Source organism: Delphinapterus leucas, chromosome 1 (genome assembly GCF_059928025.1).
Source record: "Delphinapterus leucas isolate spDelLeu-1000000601 "Yukka" chromosome 1, BTC_Dleu_Yukka2, whole genome shotgun sequence".
NCBI classification, from domain to species: Eukaryota; Metazoa; Chordata; class Mammalia; order Artiodactyla; family Monodontidae; genus Delphinapterus; species Delphinapterus leucas.
The window spans coordinates 22,049,933-22,077,754 of record NC_143129.1 but is presented as its reverse complement, the minus strand read 5'-3'; the positions used below and the strand labels follow the sequence as shown (position 1 = coordinate 22,077,754).

The 27,822-nt window shown below is 34.2% G+C and overlaps 1 protein-coding gene across 9 annotated transcripts in view; it reads left to right on the top strand.

The window, feature by feature from the left end:
• GPATCH2 (G-patch domain containing 2) overlaps positions 1-27,822 on the top strand; it is a 187,991-nt gene that overhangs the window by 18,893 nt on the left and 141,276 nt on the right. Inside the window, exon 6 of one of the 9 annotated variants that reach the window (XM_022579239.3) lies at positions 30-24,737. The exons of the other annotated variants lie outside the window; for them this stretch is intronic. Within the exon in view, the coding sequence (XP_022434947.1) occupies positions 30-62 (33 nt within the window). The 3' untranslated portion in view covers positions 63-24,737. Of the gene's footprint in view, positions 1-29; positions 24,738-27,822 lie in introns of those variants that run through there. 9 annotated transcript variants of the gene reach the window in all.

Below are 27,822 nucleotides of genomic sequence, written 5' to 3'. Positions count from 1 at the left end.
ATACTTAAAAATAATCCATTTTTTTGTAGGCTACAAACTGGACCAGTGAGATTCCCCTATAAACCAAATCTTCTAATGCTAATAAATTAGTTACGTTTTGAACATCTGGGGAATGACATTCGAGGGAACCTGGCTCCTGTCCTCTTCCCCTGGAGGAATATCACTGAAGTGAGAGCCTCTTTGATGAAAAGATGGGGCTGTTTTTGCTGGAGGACTGGTATTCTTCCTTTAGTCAGAAGTGAATCTGATGGGGGAGGCTTTTAGGGATCTAGGTTGGCCCAGGGTGGATAGAAACTACTGTAAATCTTATATATTTTTCTCTTTTATGATTTTTTTTTTACATTGAAACCATTTATGTATCACTTGCTTTGCCAAAATGCTAACAAAAGCTAGAGAATTAAAAACTTCCAGATCTCACATCAGTATTCCTTAATGTTTATATTGTGACTGGATAAGAACTCATTTTTACATATCTGACTGTTGTAAATTTAAAAACATGATGCATTGACATTTATGGTTCATTTTTAGAGAAATCTTATATAGCCAACATTATTTAAAATATTTGCATTTTACTCAGGGTATTTTAACAAGGGCTAAGATGAGTAATAGGTAAGGTTGATAATCTGCTAGAGTTTGTATTTTGTTCAAGTTTGCTTTCTACTTGGATAATCTGCTCTGTATTGCAAACCCATTGTATTTTATAGTACAGTTTTTATTGTACTTGGAAAAATCTTAGTTTTAAACTAGTCACGGTGATAACTAGTCTGTGCTAGTGGAATCATTTACTCTTACCTTTTAAATTATCTTCTCTGTCTGATACCTGAAACCGTCAAAATGATCATTCTTGCTTAGAGCGTATTGAACTCATGTGAAAGCTGGTATTTCAACAAATACTGTATGACTGAATCATATTGTCATGTTTAAAAGTGAGAGCTGCTTACACATCCTTAGAATGGCAAATGTGTGTGTCACTGTGAGTGTCAAAAATACTTGCATGAGCTCATTTTCACCAAGCAGAAGGGAAAATGTAACATTTCTATTGATGGTATAATTTAGATACTATACTACATTCAGCCCAGTTCTTCAAAATGGTTATATTAAAATGATTAATATTTTTATTAAGTTCTTATAATCGATGAAAATTGTGATTTAATACATGTATTTTTATATTATTGTATGGATTAATTGTTAATTCAGCATTTAATGGCTAATTTAAATATGATGATTGGAAAAGAAACTTAAAGTTGACATTTTCTTTACCTAAAGTTACAATCTGAAAGATTCCAGCAAATGTATTAAGTAAGAATGTGTGACATCTTTTAGATTGCTTGTCTAAACTGGAGAGATTAAAAGTGATAAAGTGCAACTTTGAGTCTCTTTACCTTTGCATATTTAAAGTGATATTTTAGAGGGACATTAATATGGTATTCGGTCATTGTAAGTAAGCTTTTTTTGTGCTATGTCCTTTGGAGTGAAACTTCGTGATTTTTTTCCTGAATTTACATAAATGTTTTTATTTTGTATAACGACTGTCTTTTAGATCTGAATAAGTCACTTTAAAACCTTGGCCTATGAACTTTGCCTTACCAATCGTGAAGCTAGATGAATGCTATCTAGCTCTTGGTTCAGTTTTACCGATTTTTATTTTTGGTTCACTGCTTGCTTGAGCATAGCTGGGATTTGTAGCCCATTTTCTAGGCTTATTGCAATCTCACTGTGGTATTTTATAGAAGCTATTACAACTGATAGGCTAGCTTCATGGTATTGATGATACATGGCTTAACCATAGTAAAAGCTGCCTTCCCTCTCTCAATTGTAAAAAGGTGATTAAGTTTCACTTGATGGAGATATACTATATATGGTGTTTGTCATGGAACTAGTGCGTTAGGCCACAAACTGTTTTCCTGGTCCATGTTTTTTGTATTCAAAATTTTGCTGAAGACAATGGGCTCCTTCAGGTTTTCTTTCTTTCAATTCTGAATTGTCCTTGTTTGGAGTTTTAAGTACTGTAATCTTTTTTTTTTTTTTCCAATAAAATATCTGACTTGGGCAAGAAAGGTAAGAGTTCCAATTTGTGCTGATATTTTTAAATTCCTATGCTAAGTTTTTTGTTGTTGTTGTTGCTTGTACTGTCCCTATTACATGTAACCATCTAGTCTTAAAAATCGTAATCTCATGAAACAGTCATCTTTAAACAGTATCTCTGACATCCGGTAGTAAGAAATGAAACTTAATTCCTTAGACTTTCACATTGGAAAGCCAGATTGCTTTTAAGAGAGATGAGTTTCCTGAGCAAAGTCAGACACATGTAGCTGCAACCCATTAAATGGAATGACAGCATAGGGTTTCTTTTTCTTAAACAGATGGGTGATGACTACAAAAAATAATGATGTTCTTTGAAGGAAATGACAGAAGGAGAATCTTTTACTGAAATATTAATGTAAACATTTTTGGAGAAAAACTTTCAATCAGAGTTTTCATTATTCACCATAGTAATGTTCTATAAAGTTGCTGGCAACACTGAATTAGAGAATGCTGAACCATTGCTCCTGAGAGAAACGCAGGGTTATGTTCCTGTGAGCCTTTGGTCGTGACATTTTCATCATTCGATCAATGCATAGCCTTGTTTTATGTATGTTTTCGTTTAAAAACACCTTATTTAACATATATTGTGGATCCATTCACATTGAACTCATGACCAACAGCGTTATAGCTTGTGCCCGAACAAAGCTTATCTAATACGTGTGTTTTCTCCGTGAGGCACAGCACAGCATTCTTTGTGCTTTAGCGGCAGCAAACAGCACTGCAACCTTATGCCTGGGGACCATTTAACACAGCGAATCACCAAAGAAAGCGCGAAAAGGTGGAAAACATGGCACTAAATAAACCACAAAAAGGACACTTGTTTACGGTATTAAGAGCTGAAAACAAGAAAGCAGTGTTGCCTTGTTTGACTTCAGTAGTGCATGCACATGTGCCTCAGGTGACTCAAGTTTTTCATTGCTTTTCTCACGTCTGTGAATGACCGTGAAAGCACTATGAGTATTGATTTGGGGGTTACAAATAAATTTTAGTGGATATGCAAATTTGCATATGTAGGACCTACAAGTTGGAGTGAGGATCGACTCCAGTTAGTTTTGTAGAAGAGCAAAGTGATATTGTAGAAAATTTACAGATTTTGAAGTCAGACGTTGGTGAATCCCCACTCTGATTCTTCTTTTTACTTGTAATTACAATTTGAACCTCATTTTCTCTTTCTGGTAAATGGGGACAGTGATTACTTTGCAGAAGTGTTGTCAGGATTAAATGAGATTGTGTTTCCATAATGGGTCCAGCACCATCTTTATCACATAGTGTATATTAAATAAATGATAGTCACACATATTATTAGATATATTAAACACAGAAGCTCATGTTGCAAAGAATAGTTGGATCATGGGTCAAAGCGCAGAATTTTAGACTTTAAAACTTATCTGTTCATATTTTATATATAATATCCCTTCATGTTTAATATTTAAAGTGCTTTTGATTGCAGCCTTTTGTGTTTCTTTTGTACCTCATTCATATTTGAGCCGGCCCTTGTGTTTAATATGGTCTGTGAAGAATAATTTTGAATGAATTTTAAACTGACAGACACTGCATCGAATCTCAAAACTTAACTGCAAACTAAAAAACCTGTTCTAAATTTCTCCTCTCCACCCCACCTACCCCAATCGCCGCAATTATTAAGCTGTTTATTTGTAGAAAGACCGGCACTGTTTAGGAGGTTTTGGTCCAGAGTTATCTGATTCTTAAAAGTAATTTTGTCCATGTACATGAAGGGAGAATCCAGATAAATTCCTGAGAATTTAATGTTAAGAGGAATTAACTATTGCTGTCCTTCTGTTAGAATAAGGCGCTAGGTTATTGGAGCCCAACTAATCAGCCTCTTATATTCACCTCTTTTAGGAGAATTAAGGAAATAATAATTATGGGGCCATTATCCAGGAGATTCAGCCTGAATCTCTTGTATTTCCAGAATTTGTGCATCAGGTACAATTCAGAATGATAATCTTCAGAATAATGAACCGTCCCAGAATCAGTTTTGGGATACTGTACTGGCAAAGTGAATCCGATTAACCTGACTTAAGCATAGCATTTAAGTTAGCTGAGATGTGCTACCCCTAAGCATCCTAATTAATCAGTGTGTTCTGTGGATGAGAGATCTTGATCTTCTTTTCTTGAAATGGATGGTCTTTCCACAGTGTTACATTTATCTAAATTAGCATTCAAATTGAGTAGTCTGTTGAAAGATCAGGAAATAAATGGCTCCATTTAAAATATAGTACCTGAAATCCAACATAAATATTACATAAAGAATTGTACATAAGGGTTATAGGGTTCTGTCTTGAGATTTTATAATTGTTTCAGTCCAGTTTTTTTGTATGGTTGGAATGAGAAAAAGTATAATGGTGATGGTGGTGGTGGTTATTCTAGCAAAGAAAATGAATCTGATTTTATTGACTATTTAATACATGTTTATCAAATTTAAATATTTGAAAAAAAATGGAACATCAATCCTTAATCTAAATTGTCATGCTATACAATAAGCATATTGTTTGTATTCAACAATGCAGTAACATATCTGTTCAGACTCGAGTCAATTCTGTAAGAGAAAGGAATATTATAATATTTTTCCCTTTTATGAAGTCATAGAAGACAGGATATCATGAGTGGCATATTGATAATGATACTATAGTGATTTACTCTGTATGTCTTACTCAACTGTTGTTTTATTGTTTCTTAGGATACTAGAGTAGAAATATTTAGTCCGATTTATAGCCTTTTACAACAGGAGGCCCATTTTAAGTGGATTTGGTTTAAATAAGGGAACTACATAAACTTTTCTTTTAGCCTAGTCTAAGATAAAGGAGAAATTTTATAACAGAAAACAGACCTAAAATGATTTTTTAATATATTCCCAGCATATGTCTTCAACTGTAATTTGACCATGTGTTAACTAGTTATCTAATATTTTTCAATGGAATTCAATAACTAAATGCTTAATTATAATCTCTGTGAATTGATATTCATTTGTATCCTTTAAGCATTTTTGGATACTTTGCAGAATACAAAAAGAATACATGTTTAGAATTTTTTATATTCTAAATATACATTGTATCATGTATATTCTAATCTGTTACTATGTATGTTAATAATTTAGTTCTTAATCTTATCTCAAAGTCAACATGAGCTCCACATTTCACACTAGAAACTTATATTTTTTTCTTAGAGTTTATTTTGAGATAAAGTAGATATTATGTCATTGAAAAGTACTGCTTAATAGATTTATAATAAATATTTCTTTTACAGAAGACATTTTAACAGTTTCTCTTCTTTGAGTTAAAATTCTCTATTTCAATGTGATTATTCACAACTTTATATTTCATGTCATATAAATTTAATATCCATACTTGATATTTGAAAATATGAATCTAACAATTTTGTATTCTGTCCCATTAAAAATAGTATCTGTATTAATAATGATATTTAGTTTTATTATATTACACTTTACTAAAAGTAGAATATTTGTATAATATTTGTGTTATATTACAATAATATATATATATTTGTATATAATGCAAATATAATATTTGTATTATATTACACTTTACTAAAAGTAGAATATTTGTATAATATATACAAATTCAAATAGTACAGATATATAATAATACATTCATTCATTCAGCAGGTATTTGAATGCTTATTCTGTTCTCCATATTTAGTCTTAAAAATCCTTTAGGAAAAATTATATAAACATATGTTCAATCTTGGTATTTTAATACCGTCAAATTTGGCCACATATACTTTTTCCTCCATCTGTTTAAACTACTTATGCTTGCTTCCCTGATAACTTAGTACTAGAATTGCTTTGGCTTCATATATTGTTCTTCGGTTTGTGATGTTTCAGAAATCTGGAACCTGGCAAAGCGAATGTTAGCAATGAATGCAAGCACTTATTACAATGCTTACTATATGTCAGATACTTTTCTAAGTGCTATTTATATACTCTGATTCATTTAATCCTAAGAACATCCCTGTAATGTAGGTTAATGTTTACAACTTACACATTTAACTTTTCCTTTACCATTAGTAAACCAGAATTAATGCAGTCTGGACATTTATTCTTTTGTCATGCTACTGATAAATAAAAAATAATTTCTCTTCATAAAAAACTCTTCCTTCCTACAAAATGCTGTTGGAAGTATGAGTTCTTCTGAAATCCTTGCAGCATTCTTTGCTGTCTTGAATAGTGAGCAGTCAAGGTGTGTGCCACAATAAAAATAATCATTAAAATGTTTTACTGCTTCCATCAGGTTAACCACTGTGCACCCACATCCAACTTTCTAACCCTTTTCTTTGTTTCTCAGGTAGTTTTTGATCCCTTCTTCTTGATCTCTAGCATTAGCCGGCTCAGGCCTGCTTCCTTGCTCTCTGTTTCATCTTGTTCTCCCTGCTTTGCCCTCCGTGGTTCTTCATTATCCCTCCAATCTTGTGTAACATGCCTGGCCTCTGTCACACTTCTACTTCAGTTCAACTGTGATTGTATCCTCTGTATTTCTCTTATTCCTTTCCTCCCCTTTCTAATGGAACTTGGCAAAATTCTGGGTAGACTTCACACAGGAGGAAGATCTTTTAGCTGGGACTGCAAGTATGAGTTGGAGCTCACTAACTCATTGGGAATGGAGTTGGCAGACAGAAAAACATGAACGGGCAAGTCTAAGTTTGAAACAGCGTGGAATATTCGGGAAACTGAATCCAGTGTTGCTGAAATATAAGGTATGCTTGTGTTGAGTATACGGTAGACAGGGTTTGGTTGGCAAGGTAGGCAGGAGTTATATCATTTCAGACTTTTGCGGTCCGCGGGAATGCATGTGAACTGATGTAATATCTGGGGGGTTAAATGGATCAGATTTGTCTTTTGAAAGATCACATGGACAGTTGTATACAGCGTACATTGGGTGGTTACAAGTTAAGACTATATCAGGAGTCTAAAGCTCTCTAGCTGTTCCCCTAGGAGGTGGGATCCACAGTCGACTGAACCCTTTATTTTACCAGATCTGATTTTCTGATCAACCTTTGGGTAGCATCCATTCATTCAACAAGTATTTATTGAGCCTCTACTATGTGCTAGATACTGTTCTAGGTCTCAGGGATTACAATGGTGAATAAAGCAGACAAGGTTCCCTGGAGCTTATATTTTAGTAAGTAAAAATAAACTTGGTTGGGGAGGAGGGTGAGTACGTAAAAATGGCCACGGAGAAAATTAAACAGGGTAATGTAATAGTGAACTACAGGATATGAAGGTGATTGGAGAGAACATGATTTGCAGGCTGGAATAATGTTCAGCCTTGGTCGATCTAGTGCCTTTTCCTCTCATTGCTTTTATTAACAACATGGGGAAAGAAACAAGAGTGTGCATTACTCACACCTGTTCATTCAGGAAGTTGGGTTATACAAGAGTGTGCATTACTCACACCTGTTCATTCAGGAAGTTGGGTTATGTCCTAGACATCTCTCCTGATTCTAGACCAGGTTGACCACAGCTTTTAAATGTCCACAAAACGTGCGCCTGCAAATGGCAAAAGGACACTTTTATTTGTAAAGTACAGTATTACTTCTGGTGCTTTTGAATGTTTTGTTTTGTTTTTTATTTAAAGAAAGTTTGCAGGTGCCAAATATTTATATACTATTCTGGTTTTCCCCTTTAGATTAAATCATAATGTATGTTCAGAAATGTAATATTTTAATATTCTAATAGTTTTTCTCATGCTTTAATGGCTACTTAAATGTTATGCAGGGCAACCAGTCTTTTGATTACATTTTTAAAGATCATGAAATGCCGTGCTTTCTTTTCATTTTTTTCACATTGGTACTTGCATACAAATTCTTAGGTCATTCACTTTATTAGTAAAAAAATGGCTTGTTTTAAGATTGATTTTTTTTTCTTTTTTTTTGAAGAAATTATCTATGGACTTTTTAATGAATCTCCTTAAAAACATTGGATTGCAAACATTTGCGGTTTTAAAAAATACTTCTTATAAAGATTATGATGCTTATCATTTAAATATTTTTCTTCTCTGTCGTATCCTAAGAAACATTTGCAGGGAACGTGCGGGTTCAGTCCCTGGTCTGGGAACTAAGATCCTGAAAGCCACACAGCACGATCAAAAAATAAAAAAGAAAAAAGAAACCTTTGCAATATGTTCTAAAACGCTCTTTTTAGAAATTAAGACTGCTGGTTGGTAACTATTTGACTCCATAAATGTAGACTGAAGACCCATTTCCTTGTTGCCTTTTTTTTTTTTTTTGATGTATGGCATGATTTTTATTGAGAAATATCTTGTACAAAGATAGGTGCATAGGTGATATAAATGTATAGTTTACAGAATAACAGAAAAACAAATACCCGTATTGTCATCACCCACCTTCAGAAACAGAAGATTCTAATTCCTCTGTGTATCTCAGCCCTCTGACATTAAAAATTACCACATGCATATGTATTCCTAAATCCTGTTTTGGTTCTTTATGTAAGTAGAATCACATTGATTGTCCTTTTGTGAGATATATTTTTTTTATTGAAGTATAGTTGATTTACAATATTGTGTTAGTTTCAGATGTATAGCAAAGTGATTCAGTTATGAATGTTCATTTTTTCATATTATTTTCCATTATAGGTTATTACAAGATATTGAATATAGTTCCCTGTGCAACAGTAAATCCTTGTGGCTTATCTATTTTATGTATAGTAGTTTATATCTGTTAATTCCATACTCCTAATTTATCTTTTCCCCTTGGTAACCATAAGTTTGTTTTCTATGTCTCCGAGCCTGTTTTTGTTTTGTATGTAGATTCATTTGTGTTATTTTTAAGATTCCATTCCTTGTTGCTCTTTAAAATTATGGTGACATTGCCAGAGTTCCCAATATTTTTCTTGGTTTCTTTTTTTTAATCAAAATCAGGGAAACAGAAATGCTGCAAACACTTCACTTTCTTCAAAGCTTTCACTCTGGTTTTCTGTCTTTTATGTTGTTGATAGAATTATTCTGATGGTCTATAAAACTCAGTTTTCTAATTTGCCTTCAGATATGTCAGGTATCTAATATCAGAAAAGTTCAGAATCAATGATGGGTAGAACACTTCCAAATAATATTTAACAGGTACTTTCTATATTGAAGTCACCTGCAAATCCTCCAACTGAAGGTCAATTTGAACAACTGAGAATTCACAAAGAAGTCTTATAAATAAAAGGGGTTTCCTGTACTGTAGTCTAATAATGCTTCTTTAAAAACTACATAATCCTGAAAATAAAGTTAATACTTAGATTTCATCTCATGCCATTTCATTTACATATATCTTTGATAGATTCTTTTAATTTTCTGATCCACAAATATGTTTTAAAGGAGTATTTTATATCATTTGTTGGATGAATAAATAAGTATATGTGACCTCTGACTCAGAAACTTGATGTCTTGCTTAATTGTGTTTTCAGCCATAGATTTCTTGGTTCAGCTGTATGCACATGTAATGGTGGCTTGTGATCTTTTCATTGTGGGAAGTGAGATATGTCTTTGTCCCCCAGCACCTTGCAGTTTGGCTAGTAAAAATTAATTGGGAAAGGGAGAGAGAGAGAGAGAAGAGACCTAGTGTTTGCTAAGGGACGCACTGATCCTAACTAGTTTTTCATTCTTCATTTAAAGTTTTAGTTTTATGTGTTATCTCTATCTTCCTCCACTCTTTCCACACCTAGACACGTCTGAATCTCATTTCTTTCCTTGTTTGTCATATTAACCCTTTCTTTCCAAATTTCATCTATCACTGCCCTAGTGTAGTTACTCCTAACCTTACATTTTGATAGTACATTAGTCTCCTCCCTGGTCTCTCTTCCTTCCGGTTTTCCTCCCTCTAATCCGTATCACATGTAACTCCAAGGAAACATTTTTAAAACATGCTTATACCCTAGTCAAAAAATAGTTTTCACGCCTTTATCATCAAATTCAGGTTTGTTCCTTCTGACCTTCACTGCTTACCTGTGACCTATATACAATACTTCACTCCTTTCCAGATGGTCTTAGGTTCACAGCGTCCCCACCCCTCCATCAACCTTCCCTTACTCGGTCATATTCATTCCTTCTCTACATTTGCTCACAACAGTGCACCCCTCTTCTTACTGGTAGATTCATATCCTTCAAGGAACAGTTCAGGCTCCATACCTTTTTGTCAAAAGCTTCCCCAACTCCTCACACTTCAGAGATCACTGCATCATCTGAAATGCCATTGCATCTGCTGTCTCTGCCATTCTTTCATTCATTAATGGGTGACCTTTCCATTTTATACTCTTACTCGTCTTCTTATGTTTGCATTGTGTCCCCAAGTACGTGTAGCACCCGAGTGACAGGGGTCCAGCTCCTAGCCCATAGTATGTGTTTAAAAATTTTTTAAATGTTGATAGGGATTTACTGGGTATTACCTTATGCTTTTAGGGAGTTTTCCACCACTAGTTACATGGCCAGTACAACCTTAAGTAACATCCTTTCCTACCAATATTAGTATCTAAGTTCTTCATTGTTTTTAATTTTTATTTTTTTTAATTTTTTGGCCATGCCGCATGGCTTGTGGGATCTTAGTTCTCTGACCAGGGATTGAACCCAGGCCCTCGGCAGTGAAAGCACGGAGTTCTAACCGCTGGACCACCACAGAATTCCCTCTTCGTTGTTTTTAATTTGTCCTTTTATGTACTTAGTGATGTGATGCAGATAAGGTTCCATTTGAGAGAGCACTAAAAAGCTGCTTGGATGCCCAGTGTACAGATGCTCACCTTTTGGTTGGGTAATTCTTAAATGTTGCTATCCATAGGGATTTTCCTTCGAAATAACCCCCTAATAAGTAATCTCCTGCCTCAAGGCGTGTGGAGTGGGGGAGTGGACTAGTGTTTTGACTCCACTGACCAACATTCTGATTGCAAAGTAGAGGGCAGGGAGCCCTCAGTCTGCAGACTTTCACTGAATTCTCTTAATTTTAGTAAAGGTATATCATGTGGCCCATAGGTATAGCCCCTTTCTAGTTTAACAGTGTCTTATACACTGTTTGTGCTTCTGCTAGGATATAGGGAAGGGGTGGTAACACTGTATGACTGTGTGGCCAAGGATTGGGATTAGGGATCAATTTAAAAAATTAAATTTTCCAGCAATTCCCTGTTGAAGAGGTGTCTGGTGCCTCCAATTTCTGAACCTTTCTGGAGTCTGCTGCTTCAGTCAACTTACTTTTTATCGCCCCCTCTCCCTACCCCTTTGCTAGAGAAAGCTGAGCTGCCAGCCACACATCCATTTCATTTTCTTCTGTGATTTTGTTGACTCTGCTTGTCTGGTGGTATCTTCTTTCCTATCCGCTTTGTCCTTGTGGAGTTATACCTTGTTATTCTTTACTGTCATTTTAGTGGGGTTTTGAGAGGGAGCTGCATTGTGTGATTAGTGGGTTATGTTTACCGGGAAGTGCTAGCTAGTGTTCTTTTCTTTTGTTTTCTTTCTTTCTTTCTTCTTTTTTAAGTAATAGATTCACAGGTTTTAAGAGGACAAAAGGACAAGAGGATAAATAGGACAAAAGGTATCCAGTGGAAAGTCTTTGTCCCACATCCAGTTCTTCCCATACCCATCTGTGCACATACAGCATCGATTAATCTGAACCTTGGTTTTTAAACTTTAAAAAAAAGTCTGAGAGATTATAAATTATACCTATTTTTTATTCATTTGTTTGGCTGCATAATATTTCATTTTAGTATATTATTAAATAATTCGATCAGCTTTTATTTTATGTAGCTAATATTTAAGGACAGAAATATTTGGTTACTATTAATTATATTAGCTAACATTATTGAGTTATTATTTGCCAGGTGGTGTTCTAATCTCTCTATGTATGTTAATTCATTTAATGTTCAAAAAAAGGCTACTGAGATAAATATTATTCTCCTCTCCATTTTATAAGCCAGGAACAGGGGCAAATGGCTTAAATGACTTATTCAAGTTCACAGCTTGTAATCAGTAGTGTCAGGATTTAAACTCTGGCCCTATGACCCACTCCCCAAAGTCTTAGCCTTCAAGCTATACTACTTCCCCTTCAAGGGTAAAAATATTTCCAATGAATTTTTAATTTGTAAAAAGTTGATAGGCCTAGTGGCCTGCTGAAATAAAATACATCTTAGTTATATAGTTTGGTTGATTTAATGAATATATTGGGTAAATAATTACTCTGTGTTTGATCAAGTTAAATCTACTGAATTGGATACATGTTTTATTTTTCAGTGTAATAGTTTTTCATCATTACATTACATTGTAAATATGCTGTCCATCCCTCCTGTCAGCTCTTCTGTTTTCACCTCACATATGTTTTCTCTCCTTTCCTGTATTATCTGTTGATTTAACTTATTAGGTCCTCGCTGATATTTAAATCTTTTCTTTCTCAAATTTATTAAAAGGTAAATTTTTTTGTTACCTATCAGTTAGGTTTCTCCATATCCAAAAAGGTTAGTGACAGCAATAAATATTAAAATAGCATTAAATGTTTTGTAAAGGACATCTTTATAGACTCCACCATCCTGTGGTATAAGTATTACTGTAATTTCCATTGTGTGGACTCAGTGATTTTCAAAGAGTTAGCTTCATTATGAACAATCAGAGCCAGGTCTTCTGAACTCCAGTCCTTTTGCATACGAAAATTTTCAGAAGTTATTCTCTTTTCTGTATTTTAGCTGGAGCTATAATGATTTAGCTTTTTAGAATGTTAGCTTTTGAAAATACCGTGAGACTTGACATTTAAATTTCTTGTCAACTTGTGAAAGTGGTCCATTTCAAAATTTGATTGGGTTCTCATTTTGAGGAAAGGTTTACGAATTTTTATCGTCGAATTCTTAAGTTGCTGCAAATTGTATTGAAGTAAATAATTCATGCTATGAATTTGGCATTAGCTTTCTTCATATTTATTAACATCACAACTTTTCCCTAATCCTACTTCCTCATTTAGCCTCTTAAAGCACTAGTACAGGCCCAATCTTTGGAATTGTCTGTTTATAGGAAAAACCAATTAAACTAACTCTTTCCTTGATTGAACATAATCTCAGAGTCATCCTGCTTCCTCAGCAAATTGTTGTATGTGTCGTATATATTACTAACACATTTTTAACACATTATTGTGTATGTTGATCATATGATTGTTCTTGAAATGCCTTTACTTTCCATTGTGATGTTACTTAGAGGTGCTGGCTGTCTAGCTGACTGGATGAATTTTCTTTCCTCCTATTTTTCCCAATGTGTAACTCCCAGCTCTGCAGTGTAGCACTATGAAGCCAGGAAGGGCAAGGCAGACACTTTATATATGAAAAAAGGGCCTTTACAAACACACACATACACATATTTTGTTTTTACATTCTCTTATTTCTGGTAGGTGGTTTCATTTAGACACTTTGATTTCATTTAGACACTTTGAGGACATACACTTATTTTCATAACAATCATAATCATGAACTGTTAAAAGTGAATTAAGACATGAATATGCATGAAGAAGTTAGATGTTCCTACTATGAATGTATGGCATCAATGTGTCTTGAGTGAATTACAGACTTTACTCATTTCTGGGCCATTTGTTTTATATATAGATTAAATATAGATAATTACTCATTGGACAAGTTACTTTATTACTTTGATGTATCTCAGAGTACCACATGCAGTTATAGTGTGATTATTGTAATAATTTGGATTCATTAATAAGCAAAATTAACATTTCATATAAATGAAAATTTAAAAATTGGAATTTGATTTTGTTTAAAGTCAGTGTTACTTCCAGTGGTTATTTTGATTTCATAGCAGAATTGTATTTTTTTACTGAAGTTTTTAATTCTTTTTAAGCTCACATGTTAAATGTAAAGGTGTTTTGTTACTATTCTAAATTATATTTAGAAATATTAACTTCTGTAGGTTAAGCATTTCATTTTTGTCTTGTGCCTCACTTGTTTGAAAAACTTATGGATTCAGTTTTATTTGTTGGGGGCAAATGTGCACCATATGATGTACTAAACTTAAAGTTTATTTTTACATTTATAGAGCACTTAGCCAAATACCTAGCACAACTAGATGTTTAATAACTGTTTTCCTATCTATCTCTAACACTTTGTCTTTCAATAGTGTGTGGTTTAGATGGATATTAAATGGTTAAACTGCCTAGAAATTATTTGCACACTCATTAAGATTCATTACCCAAGGGAATAAAATGAAAACATTCTAATCAAGTATCATGTTTTAATCCATATTTTTTTATTTTACTTTGTTTTGTTTTTTTAAGAGGGATTCATGTTGCTGGTTCAAAGTGATCTTTACCTGCTCTTTTGGGTTAACACAGTTCTTTAGAAAAGCAGATCTATTCTGGCTATGTAATGCATTTTATTTAATTTTATAATTTTTATGATATCATATATTACAGATTGCTAAAAATATAGAAAAATTTTAGAGAACATTTTTGGATTTGATGGATTACCACTCCTGAAAGGGAAACAAAACACTAAATATTTCTAATCCCGCATTATTTACCGCATGGGTGGTTAAATGCTACTTTAAGCCTCATAAAATTAAAAGGGAGAAATCTGCCAACTGTAGCAGGAATTGGTTTTAGGAAGAGTGGTACAGAGCCAAAATATTGCTACAGAATTAAATGTCAAAAATCTTCTTTAATAGTAGATATATAGGTCACAGTGCCTGGTTATGATTAATACATTTAATCTAAATCACTGAAAGCTGCAGTCTCCTTTTCCATAAAATACAGTAGGAAACAAATCAGTTTTACTGTAGATGGATAACAATTGGAAAATAATGCATCTTCCCGCCCAATAAATTGTCAGTTATACCTTTTAACTAAAATCAATTCATCTTTCCAAAATTTATTGCAATTTCTAATAATAAATCTCCTCAAATGTTTATTCATTTGGTTTTTGATACATTTGTGCCACTTTTGCTATGGTCTATTGTTTTCTCTTTTGATTCATTGTAAATTAGAAAATCTATATTGAGTCAGTTTTCTAGTCAAGAAGTTAAAATCTATAACCGAGCACCTTTTTCACTCTCCATTGTACATTTTAATACCCTTGAACTTGAACTTAAATGCAATCCAGTAAATTCTTTTCAGAAGGAGATTAAAAGACTTTTCAGTCTAACTTCTTGAGCAAGGGCCAAATTCATAAAACAAGCACTTAGGAGGTCATTAGATGATCGTTGTCATAGATCCATTTTTGAATCAAAAAGTGGGGAGAAAGAGATACACAGAGTAGCACCATGATTTCATGTAAGTATCTGGTACAAAGAAGAGTAGGATCACATTGGGAGCCTGCTTTTTTTTTCCGTTGATAGCAGTAACCCAAAAGGAAACACAATAATCAGCTATGTTCTATCTATGTCTGACACAGAGGTTTTCCCCTTATTAATCTCCAGATACACTTTTTGAATCTCTGTGTATACATTTTCAGATTGTTCTTTTTTTAATGTATCCTAAGTGTGAAAAGTGTGAAATCAGATTGGTTTTTCACACACTATGTTTTAGAATGTAGTCGTTATTGATTTTTAATTCAATACATGACGCATGAGCGTTTCCCATTCTTTATACTCTTAATATTATCATTAGACTTAAATTAGATGTTGAAATACTGGATGGTGAACACTGACTTTGTCATTTTAATTTTATACCTTTCTTTACCTATTTCACAGTGAGGTCAGATTGGTATATGGGTTTTTTTGTTTTTGTTTTTCCACCTACACCTCTACTGTACTATTACCTAAAATTTTAAAAAGAAAGTGAGAATCAGTTTTTTCTTTCCCACAAATTTAACAAAAATGTGTTTGCAATCAGCATGTTCTGAGGCTTGGTATTAAGTCAACACTTTTTATATCAACTAAAATTCTAGAATACATTTTCGGAAGGGATACTATTAGAGATGAAAGTGACATTAATTTGAATCAAACCTATAGCTCATTGACAAACTTGTGTCATCGCTAATATATAAGATGCTATATGATTAATTTAGCAGTTAAAAAAGGTAATTTGTATAGCCACAATAGCTGAAATAGAATTCATTAATTGAGCTAACTATACAGTGGGGAAAACATGTTTTCTAAGGCAAAGACCTGACATGAATTACAGGTCTTACTTGTTCATCTAAAAATAGCGCTGCTTTCTTTAAAGCTGCGAACTTACTGATTTTTTTGATATATGGATTCTTTAATATAAAGTGTGTTACTCATTGGTACTTACCAGATTAATTTCTGTATTAACAAATTAGAGGTTTTAATAAATTTAGCTAGCTGTGAAAACCTTAAAAGTAATCTCTGACTTATGTGTACCTCCTAATTTGATTTTCATATCACATTAGATATGAAAGTAAATCAAATCATGCTCTTTTAAATAAAAATGATCAACTGAAATGCTTATGCCTTCCTTTTAAAATACCAATAATAGATTTTAGTGGTATTCCTCTAGTGGTTTTATAAACATTGGTTAATGATACAGAGTCAATGTATTACTTAAGTGTTAATAGTTTTTCTCTATTACTGTCAGTAATGAAGATGATAACGATAGCTACAAGATCACAGTTATCACCTTTGCATGGTAGCGTTCAGTTTTGCAAGGGATAACAGGGTTCTCCTTTCAAAAGAGGAAGTTAAGGTTCTGAGAAGATAAGTAAGTAACTGACATAACCAATAAGGTGTAGAGCAGGGTCAGTTGTCTGATTCTTGGTCCAGCATCCTTTTCTATTTTCCCCCACCTGCCTCTCGCTAACCTTTTCAGTTGAATGTACATTCGTCCTAGAGACTGCAATTTTGTTAACATTTTTAACCGTAGTTTTAGGAATTGCCAGGTGAACTTTACCATTTTCAAGCAAAGTGAATGTTTTTAAGGAGGTCAATTAGTAATCTGTTTTTCTCCAATTCTCTAGTTCAGTGTCTTGACCATTGACATAGCCTAACTAGTCTCCTTGGTTAGCCTTTCCTTCTCTACTCTCTTTCCCGCTGTTATCCACTCTCTTCAAATTCTAACATGATCTTTGTGACCCATTTGACTTCTAACTTAAACCTATTAGTGTCTTCCCTTGGTTTAACCAACACAATGTAAATTCCTTTCTTCCTGTTATAGGTCTTTGCCATTAGGACTTCCACTTATCTTTCCATCATCTTCACGTCCTGATTCCCCCCAGTTGATGCATTCTAAATGAGTCTTGCACTTTCCAGTGTCTGTCATTTGGCTCCTACCATTGTTACGTTTGAAACATCACAGTTTTCATGTCAGTCTGGAGAAATCTTGCCCGTTCATCAAAATACGTTTCAGTCAAAACCTTATCTGGAAACTTCCATGCCAGGAGGCATCTCTCCTATCATTCAGAGTCTCCACTGCCATCACTTTATCACTCACAGAACCACGTTTTAACCACTACTGGTGTAGTGCAAGCAAAAAGCGTGGAACCAGAAATCAGAATAACTTCTCGCAGATCCATGATTTACTGGCTATGTGACCTATAGGAGAAATCACTTTTTGAGCTTCACTTTCCTCATCCTTAAAATAGGGCTAATAAAAGGTAAGCTGAAATAAGGTATGTAGTAGGACTTGGATTTAGGAACTGTAAAGGCACTATTATTACTTATTAACTTCAGGAGTCCAAAGCTCAAATGCCTTCAGGGGCCAGGCAGATAATCTGGGAAGTAGCTTAGGGAGGTAGCCACACACTAGTAAGGGCATTCCCTAGCTCAAGGTATTCAAATTCAGAACATTTTAAGATCTGATAGCCAACAAGTGAAAAAAACACTGCATGTGGTACTGGCCATGGGACTACCACAAAGAACCAAACACTTAGTATTTATTCTTGTCTCTTTTAAAGCATGCCCAAATCTTTCATCAAAGAAGATATAGTTTATATAAATGAATAGTACTTATTGTGACCATATTTAAAATTAAAATCATTACTGAGTTGAAGAGCAAAAAGGTATTGAGATTTACTATGTACCAGGTCCCAGAAATCGAAAGTAATGAATGACACACGTCCCTACTCTCAAGGGTCCTATGGGCATTTGGTATGTACAGACTAATGCACAGCAGAGAAAAGTGTAAGTGCCACAGTAGAGGCTTAAACCAGTTGCACTACTGAGATGAGAAAAAAGAGAATAATCACTTCTACTAGCGGGTATTGAAAAGGCATTTGAGCTGTGCCTTTGACTGGTTAGGTCTTTCCACAAAAAAATAGGAAGGGTAGTGTTATATAGTAGAAAGATCAGGAGATTTGAAGTTAGAAGGAGCTCTGTTTGATTCACCACTGTTACACAGTCTTAGGCAAAGTTACTTTGATCTCTTATTTCCCTCCATCTTTTAATTACCTTCCTTCATATGATCTTCTCTCTTTCCTTTTTTTTTTTTTTTGCGGTACGCGGGCCTCTCACTGTTGTGGCCTCTCCCGTTGCAGAGCACAGGCTCCAGACGCGCAGGCTCAGCGGCCATGGCTCACGGGCCCAGCCGCTCCGCGGCATGTGGGATATTCCCGGACCAGGGCACGAACCCGTGTCCGCTGCATCGGCAGGCGGACTCTCAACCACTGCGCCACCAGGGAAGCCCTCTCTTTCCTTTATAGCACCTACCATAATCTGAAGTTATTTTTTTTCTTGTCTAGTGTCTCCAGCCACTGGAATGTACTCTTCTTCAAGGTCCGTCTTGTTGGCCTCTCTCTTTAGTATCTAGAACCGTGCTTGACACATCCTAGGAACTCAGTATATTAGTGAGGCTGTTGAATGAATGAATGTGGAGTTCCTGTGAAGATCAACATAGATCCCTTTTGCGAGCAAACATGGGTCATCCAATTCTAAGTCTCGTGCTTCAGTTCAGCATAACTGAAGATAAAGACCTGTAAAAATGCCTGGCTGGTTTAAGAAGTATTAAGTTCTCAGCTGTGTGTTAAATTTAAGGTATGTGGATAATAATGTCAGGACTTCTGACAATACAGGGACTTTAGAACATCAATTAGATCATACTTCTTCAAACTTAAACATTCTCTTGCTGTACAATTTTTTAGTTTTATAAACCCATGGATTAGACATTAGTATTAATACATAGTTTATTTAGCTTTGAAAGACATAGCAGATTCTTACCATATCATCTTTTTTTAATTTTTTTAAATAAATTTATTTATTCATTTTTGGCTGCATTGGGTCTTCGTTGCTGCCCACAGGCTTTCTCTAGATGTGGCGAGCGTGGGGGTACTCTTCGTTGCAGTGCACGGGCTTCTCATTGCAGTGGCTTCTCTCATTGCGGAGCACGGGCTCCAGGCGCATGTGCTACAGTAGTTGTGGCACGCGGGCTCAGTAGTTGTGGCTCACGGGCTTAGTTGCTCTGCGGCATGCGGGATCTTCCCGGACCAGGGCTCGAACCTGTGTCCTCTGCATTGGCAGGCGGATTCTTAACCACTGCACCACTAGGGAAGCCCTTACCATTTCATCTTAAATGTCATATTTTCCTTGTAAGATCCTTTTCTTCAAGTATGTTCTTAGAAGGTGTTTTAGTGAAGTTCTAAAACTGATAAATTTGTTGTTTTGAATCTGGAACTGGATTCATTTCACTCCTGTTCACAAAAAAATGTTTTTTTGCATATATAATTCCGGGTTAAATAATTTTTCTCAGCTTTTGGAAGATACTCTATTACTCTCTTCCGGCATTCATTGTTGCTGTTGAGAAATCTGTTGTCAGACTGATAATAGATATCGCGGGTTATTCCCCACCTCTGGCTGATTTTCTTTTTTGGTCTTTGATATTCATAGTTTCACAGCATTATGTATAGATGTGAATTTATTTACTCTGCTTTTATGTTGTCTTTCCTATGTCTGGTAATTCCTATCTTTAACCAGTTCAAAAAAATTTCAGCCCTTATCTAAATATGGCTTTTTGTTCATTATTAATCTTCTATCTCTTTAGGATTCCAGACAGAGATATGTTGCACTTTCTCATTTTATTCTCGGTATCTCTTAACCCTTTTCTCCTAGTCCCCATTTCATTGTCTTTCTGTCCTGTACTGTGATTTCTTCAGCCTTGTCTTCCAGTTAACTGTGTCTATTCTGCTGTTTAATTCATCTAATCTGTTAATGGGAGCAATCTAAATACTTGCCGTAATTATTTATGAGATGTTAGTAATCTTTAATTTACTCATGTTTTACTGAATTCTACCCAAATAGGAGTTTATAGACTCAAAAATTCTAATTTTTAACACTTTTATAATAAAGTTATCCACATATGTTTTTCTTAACAATGAATGGTATATTTCAGTAGTTTTATTTCTGTTTTAGTATAAACTCTGCAACCTCTAGGTGCTCCTATTAATTACAGTTAACTATATTTTATACTCAAATGTTAGTTGAGAGTAAAGCTGAATAAGTAACCAACCCAGTTATTTAAATTATTGATGTTCTCTCTGTTTAATGTCTTGTTGGCTGGTTATACTGTGAATTGCTTACATACCTGTCACCTTCTTCTGGTCTTTGATAAGACATGATATAATCCGTTGTTTTTAACTCCACAATATTTCCACGTGAAGCATTCACGCTTTACAATTTTTTTAAATCAATTTTAATACTGGGCATTTTGCTTTTTTAAAAGTAAATTGTGGTGTTGCCTTTTCTATTATTTTTTGGGTTTATTGCCCAAATATTTCTTCTCTTTTTACAACTGTTCATAATATGTTATTAATCGAGAAAATGTAAACAGATTTACCATGTCCAGAGAATACTCTTATATGGAGTCAATCTTTATATTCACTGTCACTTTCAAAAGCATTTTGACATTATGGTATTATGATAGCTTTAGGAAAATTTTTATGAAAATGCTTTATAAAAATACTTGGTACAAAGTTTAAAATACTATAGAATTGTAAGTTATGATATGTAACAATTTGCATAGTGCTTTTCTCCCCAAGAGTGTCAAGTTTCGTATAAATAACTTTTCAACTTTGTCTTTTCTGTGGCACTCGCTAACAGGAAAAGGAGCAAGGGCAATGGAACAGGAAGAGGGTGAGAAAGAGAAAGAGGAATATAAAAGACAAAAGAAGTAGGGGAAAATGAATAGTGACCAACTCAAGTAATAATACCCAAGCCAGTTAAGGCTGTTTACGGCTATGTTTTCAACATACCTCACGGAACCTTTACTCATTACCTCCTGATTCCCACCTCTGTTTTGACAGAAGCGAAGATGATCAAAGACTGTAGAAAAGGAAATTTGGCCTTAAGCTGAACAAATAGATGCTATGTTTATAAAACTTGAATTTTTATACTTTCAGTGGTTAAAACTGTTGCTCTGCAAGGCACTCCAGAGCTAGGCAAGCGTGAGTGTTCACTCGTGTGCACACACACCCAGGCACAAGAGGCATACTCTCCCACACATCCCAGTGAGGAATGAGGAAGGCTGGAATCTCTCCGAAACTCTGGTCCTGTCTTGCTAGTAGCCTCATGTACAGGACGGAGCATTGGACGTTGGAATCAGCATGAGACATACAGTGTTGTTTTAGGCCTGCAACTAAGTAACCGTGTGAACTTCTGTAAGACCTTTATCTCTTTTAGCTTCAGTTTCTCCTCTTGCCTTTGTCTTAGAACTTGACATTTATCAGGGCCTTTTTAGGCAAGGTTCTTGTGCTAGATATTAATACATATTTCTAGTGTGCCTATCTGTAACGTGAAAGTTTGAAATCAGTGGTTTCTAAGATGCTTTCTAACCTTGTTAACCTGAAGACCAGTAAAGAGATGTACAGGATGAAGACAAAAGAAACAGACTGTGAAGGTGGAAATCCTTTCCAGTAAGCCTAAAGCGATGCTTAAATTTAGTCTCCAGACAAATCTTGGAGGATGGTGGGGGGTGGATCTTGTTAAAATGTAGATTCTGATTCAGTAAGTCTTGGGTGGGTCTTGAGATTTTGCATTTCTAAGGAGCTCCTAGATAACAATGCTGCTTCTGGTCTGAGGACCACTCTTTTAAGTAACTGAGAGGATAATTGGGGAAGGGAAAGATTTTAAAGGAGAAGGATGATAAGAGTAAAAGAATGATTACTAAAGGCAAAGTTATATACTAACTATAAAGAGAAATTACAGGCAAGATGTGAGAAGCAGATCTCTTTGCTGTGATTTTGAGATAGTTGGGAAATTTTGGCTATCATCATATATACTTTAGTAGATATGAACACTTCTTAACTCTTTGTTTGAAACAGACTGATTTTAGAATATAACATTTCCCTACTAACTTTCAAATTTGTGAGTTGAAAGGTCATTTTACCAGTGATCAGAATTATGATTATTAGTTTTCATTTTTTATAATATCTGACAGGCAGTATGTGGAAGATAGGGAATCCCAATCTAAAGATCATTTCGATTTATGTTGCGATTGACCAAATTAAACTTGTGCACATATAATAAATTTATTTAAGGAGATAGAGAAACTATATTTTGGGGCTTGTCTAGGTCTGGCTTTCTTAGGTAATACATTCCTAAGGAAACCCATGATTATTTCTGGTTTTGTACTCTGAAAATGTGTGTATGTACTAGTAAAATTATTTTAGCAAAAATGAGAATGACATATTTTACATTTTTTGTACTCAAAATCTGTTGTGTATTTCATATTTTAACACATCTTAATTTAATAGCCACATATTATGTCTGAGGGCTACCATATTGAATAGCAGTTAAAGCTTTTGACTGCATAGAAAATCACTGAGATTAGGGGGTACTTTCATTTCTTTTATTGGTCTCATTTCATTTGGAAAATTCACAATAGCTTGCTAGTTATATATAAAAATAGGACTTTTTCTAAACAGCAGATAGGTGGTGCCCTGGTTGCAGGCTTTGATGGATTCTCAATGAAATTCTTTCTGTTGCTTATAAATATATTTCAGTAAATTTTGTAAAGATTGCCTTATTTGTGTCATAAAAAGTAAAAATTTTAATGGTAAAAATGTAGTATTTGGCATTCACCTTTAGGTGTTGGTTAATCCCAATACTATACCTCAACATTTAAACTCTTGATGATTTTTGTGTGCTAAGTGCATAGATTTACTGCTGCAGTCTGAGCATTTTTAAATTAAAATATATCTTTCATTCTGAATGTATTGATTTACACATCTCTGTGTCAATATTAAGTCAAGCGAATTTTCCAATAAGTTGAAAAGATCTGGCAGGGCAAGTTAAATTTATTAGATTTGCTAGAGGTTTTTTTCTTGTCTGTGTTTAGGCATCTCTCTGCATTTTTATTCTTGACTAGAATTTTATTTTTAAACTAGAAACTAAAATTTTAGTAACACACTTTCATGCCTCTTAGCATTTTTTGTGATTTTTCTCTTGAGTGAATTGCCATTGGAAACCTTGATATTCCTTACTACGTTCTTGGCATTCTTTGCTACTGTTTCTTTAAACAATATATTTTTAGTTTTTTTATATTATTGTAAAATTATTGTTGTTTGAATTTTATTTGAATTACAAAACTAAGTCATATTCCCTTATATACTCTTTTGTGAACTTTAAGATTAGGAGAACTTACACCTTTTAAAAACTCAGACTGAAATGAAGTTACCTCAGTTCATGAAAAACAAGAAAAGTTTCATGAGAGTTTAAAACTTATAGGCACAATCCACCCTAATTTCTAAGTGTGGGTATGAATAAAGTTACTTTTTGATATTATAAGTGAAAAATTTGTTTACATATTTTGACTAACTCAGAATATCAGTCATTGTAGACTTAGAATGGATGAGAGGATCACTCATCTATATTCACACATTAAGAAAACAGAAACTGGTAGCATCAAGTGATAAATCCAAGTTCATTGATATATTCATCTGATTACAGTTTGCATAGATATTTTGGACTGGCATAAATATACTCATCTCTGTTATATACCATCTAAAGTTGACTTTAAAGAACAAATGCTATAATGAATATATTTAATATCAAAATATGTGAATTGTGTAGTAAGGGGAAGGTGGCAGTGTTATTCAATCAGTAGAATCAGTATAAATGGATAAAAACTTAGACAGAAGAAGAAACTGGCAAAAATTGGTACCCGGAACTTTAACCAGAATTTAGTGAACTAATCAAACTGTGGAGGAAATAATTCTCTTTATAGCACCAAAACTGTTTTTTGGGTCTTGATGGTATTATTCGCAGTTTAGGCTGGTAATTCTTCTCCCACCATTAAATCAAATCTGCCCAATGCTTTGTGAATTTTTTTTTTTTTTGCAGAGTAGGGGTAGTGGTACCAAGTAAAACTTTACAGTCTCTATTGTAGTACCTTGGCATTGATAACCAATACTTTTATGATTCCCTTGACTTTGACCACTTAGCAACTGAGGAATTCCAAATCATCATGTAACAAAACTGAATTTTTCTGTAGACAAACTGGCTGAGTTCAATAGAGCTACAGCTCTAACTTTTTATGATAGCAGAAGTTAACAATAATTGAATGCTACGCCAAGTTTTTTAGACAAGCACAGTCATTTAATCCTCACAAGCCACATGACGCGGGTGTTATACCTCACTTTTACAGGGCGGAAAAGTAAGACAGACGTTAAGTCATCTCCTCAAGGTCATATAGCAAAGGGCAGAGCCCAGACTTGAAGCTAGGCCTCTCTAAAGTCAAAGATCACACTCCTAAGTATTATACTATACTGCCTCCTCATGCAATAGAAGTGTTTTGTTTTTATAATCAGTTGAGTTGTATTATCCTTACTTTTTAAAAGAAGATACAATTTTCAAAATGCAATTGGGGAATTTTCTACCTTAAATTATTAGCAAATTTTAAAAAATCTTTTGTTTAATCTTTCCCGGGGTCCTTTATTTATAGACAGGTGCAGATTTCTAGTAAATCTGTGCTAAGCTGTTGAATATATACTTGTATAAAATAGTACCTTATGTCAAAATATTTGTGCATTATCCAGTTAGCAAATATGATTTGTATTTTGTCAGGCATGATATTAGCAGTAGTTAATCTACTTTGCACATTCCTATTTTAGAATTTTTTTTTAAAACTTTGTGCAGCAAAAACAAAACAGTGCTAAAAATCCGAACTGTGATCACCTCTGCTTGCTATATATTCAGTCATCTGCTTAATCCTTATCCCCTTCGCATTGTCAATACCCATCTAATTCCACTTTAACAACAGTAATTGGCTGATGGAGTAGAAGATATAGATTTGTTTTCTTGATGACTCCTTGACTTTTTTCCTCTGGTAATACTAATAGAATTCCAAATCCGTACTGGTGTGATCATGTCATGAGTAGGTCACCAGTCATGTCAAGGTCCTATTGGAAACCTCATAGCCAACATCTTAATTTAGACTTAGCTATCTTTTTCACTTGTATGTGCAATTGTAAGCAATTTTTTCAAGTCTCAACTCTCCATTATAACAGAATTCATTTAGTTCAGAGGGGGATAGTTCTGCATGTGAATTATGTGGCCGGCTACAATTGAGTACATAGAATATATAAAAATCTGGGAGCCTCATTAGCACGGATGTGTACATGTGATTCTTTTATAAAGTCACATAGGTTGAACAAAAGTCGGAAAAGTCTTACCCATTTTCTTTTTGCAATCAGTATTTTATAATATTATATAATTTGCAGTAATGAAACAAACGATTTAGCAATATTAAGTTCTAGGAACGTATAGTTTCACTTTAAATAGATTATTGAATTATTACCAGTCAGTTTGTCGTCACTGTTCCAATTATTTCATTTCACGTGACAGGAACAATATGTATTTATAACAAGAAAATGCATTTTTAAATTATTATCCTAATTTGATTTCGGGGCACGATAGAAGTATATAATCCAAGCAAAAGCATTCCAAATATTGATGTATACGTATGTGTGTATGTGTACATACGCGTGTATATATTCATCTGTGTGAAGGTATATGCCTTTCATATATTTCTGTTCTCTCTGCTCATAACATTGATTATTAAACATATTTCTGTCAGCTATACTATTTTCTGTATGTAAAAGGACCCACTGTATTTACTGTGTTTTGGATAGTAATAGAGGATAATAACCTGACGCTAGGTTTGGATTTTTAAAAATTGGAATTCTGAAAAAAACATGAACTAAAATAGGAACAATAGGTTAAAAGATAAGAAACCATTAGCTTTTAAGGCACATAGAAATGGACTTCTGTAAGGACTTAAAGGGAAGGCAACCTGATTATTCTAAAATTGAAGGAAATCTGATTATTCTAAAATTCTTTAAAATTTTACATTTTATAATTAGTTCAAATATTCTTTTATTGAAATTTAGAGCAGATCTTTACACTGATTTTTGTTTGTTTGTTTGCTATCCTCCAAGCATAGAGATTGTACACATCCAGGAGCGAGGCTTTATTATCATACTAATAGGTTTCTGGTACTTCCATGTATTTGTTTGGAAGGCCAAAGCAATCAAATTGGAAGCACATAAAGAATCAGTAACAGTTTTCTCGTGTCATGATGCATTGATTTTTTTACATCAATTGTATTTTAAATCTCAGCCACCTGGAATTTTGACCTACGAATCCAAACTTTATTTTGGTGAAGTAAGCTTACCTAGTTGTGTCTTTCTTAATACCATTTGATTATTTTTTAAAACAAAACAGACATAAACCCAGGTGATTGGTTTTCTTTTTAAGGCGATGACTGAATATGCTAGTTTTTTTTTTTTTACATCTTTATTGGAGTATAATTGCTTTACAGTGTTGTGCTAGTAGTTTCTGCCACACAACACAGTGAATCAGCCACATGTGAATATGCTAATTTTTGAGAGGATTTTTATGACATTTTCATGGTTGTATCATATACTTATGATAACTAACAGTTACAACCTATCCCAGAGCTGGGGGAAAAACAAAACAAAACACAGCAAACAAAGAAAAGCAAAAACAAAAAAAATCCCAGGACTTTGTAACTGAAAGAAGCGTAGACCATGGGTCAGATCTGAGGTCTAATCCCAGCTTTGCAAAAATCAAGTGCTGTGACTTTGAGCAAGACATTTAAGCATTTTATGTCTTTGTTTCCTCTTGTATAAGAATCGGGAAGCCTTAAGACTTTCCTTTTTTGTTGTTGTTTAACCTATAAATGTTATGATTCTAAGTGCAAATGTCACCAGAGGCCCAGTCACTCCTCAGACCTCTAAAAAAACATAAGTATCAGACTCACAAACCCGTGTGTAAATTAATCAGGAATTAAAGGGGAAAAAATGATCTTTTACATTTCAAGTATGTATATATGAGATTGAATTTTATATTTGTCTTATCTCTGAATTTGATCTTGAGTTTTGCTTTTCTTTGTACATTACTAGATAAAAGCAAGCTCTTTGCAGCCAAAAAGACCTGGACTCAAATTCTGGTTGGACCTGCCACATATTGACTGAATGATTTGGGACAATTTACTTAACCTTTCTGCTTTTGCAAATGGGAATAATAATGTATACCTTATACTGTTTATGGGAGAAGAGAGGTTGAATGAATATATCATATGTAAAGTACCTAGCAGCATGACTGACCCATGGTAGGTGCTCAGAAATGTTCATTTTTTTCCCCCTTTTCTCTTTTAAGGTCTGTGACTACTCCATTTATTGTTTCGTTTCTCTCTCATAAGTTACATGCTAGCGCTCCACAGGCAAATAAACCATCCAGAAACTAAATGCAGTCACTGAATGTCATTGTACAACTCAGGCATCAGTAGAAGAGCACTTCCTGGACTTAGACTAGTCTTGGAGCT